This window comes from Clarias gariepinus, chromosome 17 (genome assembly GCF_024256425.1).
Source record: "Clarias gariepinus isolate MV-2021 ecotype Netherlands chromosome 17, CGAR_prim_01v2, whole genome shotgun sequence".
NCBI lineage: Eukaryota > Metazoa > Chordata > Actinopteri > Siluriformes > Clariidae > Clarias > Clarias gariepinus.
Window position 1 is genome coordinate 6,560,191 of NC_071116.1, and position 4,130 is coordinate 6,564,320.

At 39.6% G+C, this 4,130-nt stretch overlaps 1 protein-coding gene across 1 annotated transcript; it reads right to left on the reverse strand.

Moving 5' to 3' along the window:
• Nucleotides 1-1,513: 1,513 nt before the first annotated feature.
• Nucleotides 1,514-3,827, reverse strand: LOC128505577 (bone morphogenetic protein 10-like). The gene is made up of 2 exons (XM_053476084.1): nt 3,367-3,827; nt 1,514-2,905 (listed from the first exon to the last, which is right to left on the reverse strand). Exons 1-2 carry the CDS (start codon nt 3,707-3,709, stop codon nt 1,917-1,919), a joined length of 1,332 nt encoding a protein of 443 aa, XP_053332059.1. The 5' UTR covers nt 3,710-3,827; the 3' UTR covers nt 1,514-1,916.
• Between the last annotated feature and the right edge of the window lie 303 nt (nt 3,828-4,130).

Sequence of the window (4,130 nt, forward strand, 5' to 3'; positions counted from 1 at the left end):
TTCATATCGGAACAATTATGTTAAATTATATAAAAAAAAATTAATTACCTGCATTCACAATTCTAAACATTCCGTAGCACTTTTTGTAGTTTGTACTGTTGTAGTTATAGTCTAGAGTGCCAGTTCACCAGTGACCTGAAACGTTTATGAACAGCTGAGGAAAAACTTTGTGCAATTAAGAGAGCTAAAGAAAGTTTCAGATGAGCAAATATGCTGTAAATGTAGGACTAACCTTGAAATGGCCTAATTGCAGCCAGTGATTCATTTCATTAATTTGGATATAATTCCATGTTGTAGGGTTTGTGGAGTCACACTGCCAAGTTTTACTTGTTCAATTAAAAACATGCTTATATTAGTAAATCTTTATATATTATTTATCCTTATCATCAAATACTTGTGATACAAAGACACTGTGCTGTTTTATGTACATTGATTTCTGAACATTCATATTTATATATATTTAAAAATAGAATAGTGTGTATGTAATTATAATAAAGAAAGAAATATGTTAAATAATAGAGCACTTCGTCAAATCGGAATTATAATTTGGGCTGTCTTTCTTAGATAGATCCACAGTCTATTCACTATACGCTTAAAGTTTGGCTCAGGTTGGAGAGGGATCTGTCTGAAACAGTTGTTAGTACTGTTTTACTGATCTGTATGATGATTTCCACCATACCACAACACTGTTCTCAAATAATAAAGTGTTCTTTTAATCGATTATTTATCATCATTGCGGCGGTAACCTTTGATTTCCCGTGGTCCAGAGATCATTGCTGTAAGGATTGCGAAAGACCTCAACCTCTTGCAACCTGCAGATGCATTGCACACACCCTACTGTGAATTGGTAAACAGCTTCATGTCTTTAGACTGTTGGGAAAAACCAGAATAGCCTCAGGAAACCCACTAAGCTTGTGTAGAACGCATCTCCATGGTCACAGACGGGAGGCGGGATTTGAACCCCCAACTCTGGAGGTATGCAGCAACAGTTCTAACTGATAAACCATGGTTTATATGAATGCACTAATTTCTAATTGTTGATGTGGTCAAGCTGTTTTTGAAGCGGTTTCGAATGCAGCAATCAGAGGTAACTTTTCTTACACTGTAAAATCTTAATTTCCTTTTTTTTTTTTTCATTAGTTACTATGAGAACTAAAGGGAGCCTAGGAACTGGTAGCTCCTATAATGTAAGAGATAATAAGAACTAACGTTTTATTATGTTTGACCAGATTAAATATAGCAATAACCAGATTAATGTAACTATAATAAGATAAAAAGTATGTTGTGTCATTGATTGTTGCTGTATAAGAGGAATAAAACACTTCAGGATTTGCTTTTATAGGAAAAGATATTGTGGTGGTAACAGTATCTCAACTTATTCTATTATTTTCCTACAGCAGCACATCCGAAGTGTTTTATTCCTTAATTATTTGTGCACATTCGAATGGTTAAAGTGTAGCATTTCAGGAAAATAAAGGCTGTTAATCTCTTGAGTTTTAAACCAAGGTTATTTCTTACTTTATTATACAGTAATTATGATTATAATTCTAGACTACAGCGAGTATTTTTGTACAATAGAAAAGCACTAGTCTGCATTGTAAAAAGCAGATATACATTAAGTGAAAAATCATTAATGTCTCTGTTTCTCCATGAAGTCCATCCATTCCATGCCAGGTTACAGTGTCTGTATATTTCACATAGTGGCATGCTACTGTGTTACTCACAATACATTTGTTTAAATACTTCTACTAAGAGTTGCTAGAAACGTTGTTAATTATCACACAAATGTAGCATCGTTGTTGATCATGGTACTCATATTTGAACAATCACATCATCTTATCATCTCATCAGGCCTCTTAATCTTGTATTTGGGTGGTCAGCTGGTTTAGGAGAGAGTTATTGAGAGCTTAAGGATCTCATCTGCATCCACACTCTGCCACCACCATGCCCTCGTACTTGTGCTCTAAAACCACATGGCCATTCTCATTTTCATACAGCAGAGAAATTGGCTCCAGCTTGGTGGGAACGCAACATGCTTTTGAGACCTTTTGAGGGCTTTTCAAATTGACCAGTGTTTGGATTATGGCGTGCTTGGTAGGCGTGACTTGTGGAAGTAAGGGATAGTTGCATTCCCCGCGGCATGTGTAGGCCTCAAAGCCTGGTGGTGCGACAATCCACGAGTCCCAGCCGATGTCTTTAAAATCCACATAAAGGGAAGTCCTCTTGCATTGGTTTCCTTTGGCATTGCGGCGAGTTCGTGGCGAGCTGTCGTAGATCATGTTAGAGCGCATTTGCATTAAAAGGGCCTCGTTTTGTTGCTTGTCATTGCCGTCCATTTCATCCACCAACAATTCATTGAGATCTAACAGGTCAGCGTTGTCTTCCGGGATCTCCTTCTTTGGCTGGTCCTTCCATTCACTTTCATTGTCTAAAAAGACAATCAACACTGGTTCATACTTTCCTCCTGTATTCCTTTCAATGTCCAGATTGGCAAAAAGTCCACTCTTGTCTTCATCCTGTAGCTCAGTCTCAATTTCAACCTGCAGCTCAAGCCAGTGGCTGATACCCTCCAGGTCTCCCCAGAGCAGAACAGCATCAGTCAGATCGAACACTTCCCATCCACTCTCTTTACGCTGACCGTGCCCTACCACCAGCTCCTGCATTCCAGTCAAATTATTCTCCCCAGATCCGCCCTTAGAATGCTGAAGTGAAGGACCACTTTCTACTTGCCTCTCAAAAACCGTTACCTTCCAGTCAATGCCATTTTTGCGTAGAGGATCTTGATGTACCAGCATGTAGAGGCGGAGCTCAGCAGTGATAACGCGCTCCTCACGTGGGACAGAGACATTGAACATAAGAGGGTGCGTCCTCACACCTCTTCTTGTCACGCTATAAGGGGAGGAGTCTGTAAATAACACATTGCCACTGATTAGTGATAGGGATTGTGTTTGATTCGAATCAGAATTTGGTATACCTTTGTGTAAATGGAATTCAGTTCATCATCACGGTCAAAACAATAAATAAATGTCTCATGGAAAAGCGGACAATGGTGAAGGAGTGAAGAAGAAAACATAGTGACAAGACTAATGAATAAATGTTGGCAAATGTGCCCTTAAAACAGCAATTAATCAAGCAGAAGTGGATATTAATAAAGTCTGCTGTGGAATGTCAATTAAGATATTAAACAAGCACAGTTCAATCTAATATGATTAATGACAATTTATTACAGATGAAAAAAAACACTGTACTTAGCAATTACTTAATATGATAGATAAAGGGTTTAAAAATAGTATACAATTAATATAACCAAAATAAATGTATTCATATTTTTACCACTAACAAAGAAACAAATATTACTGAGCATACCTTCGTTTTTGAAACTCCGTACAATATTTGCTGCAGGTCTGGTGCTGCGATCCTTCGTGTACTGGTTGTAAAGCTCCAGCATGTACTCTGGTGGCTCAGTGCTGGCAGCCCGCGGCCTCAGCTTTGGCTCTTGCTCGGTTACATTTACCATGTAGAAGAACTGACCTAGAAGGGCCTGAACGTCTACATTATCATCCTGGTCTGGCAAAGGAGCATCAAGACTTCCCGGAAATGGCTCCTCCAGGGAAGGAATTGGACTCGTTTGACCGCGGCAAGGAAGCAACAAAAGGCAAAGGATTAGACTCCTAACGTACCGAAGCGTGGACATCTCTGAGACAGCCATCAGTTGAGCTCAAACCTTCTCCTCTAGGTGGACTATAGAGATAAGGCGAATAATCCCGGGCTCCTGGGCAGACTTGTGAACTCGTCCCAGGTTTTCGGTCCAGTCTGATATGTAGAGAGAAAGGGGCGAACAAACAGCCTTGTCCTTGTTGATCTTGTGATCTACCATAGAGGGCAGGTCGTTGCTGTCAGCCTCATCGTGCTGACAAGTTTCGAGATGTTGCCACTCGCTTGGGCCCTGGCCCTCTTATAACACGGGTGGCGAGAGCCGTAGAGTTCACCACTCATCCTGTATCTTCTTTCCATGCATTCCTTCTTCTGAAGCTTTTAGCTCAAACCCACCAAAAAAACTATAATAAGTAATAAATAATCATTTCAACCTGCTAAGTTTTAAATGTCCATCACAGAAATCACCAGAACTA

What these genes read in the sequence shown, in the direction of transcription:
- LOC128505577 (XM_053476084.1), bottom strand. Translation starts at nt 3,709, where the DNA reads ATGGCTGTCTCAGAGATGTCCACGCTTCGGTACGTTAGGAGTCTAATC. An exon ending in ACGGAGTTTCAAAAACGAAG is followed by an intron (nt 2,906 to 3,366) that starts GTATGCTCAGTA and finishes TGTTATTTACAG; the next exon opens with ACTCCTCCCCTTATAGCGTG.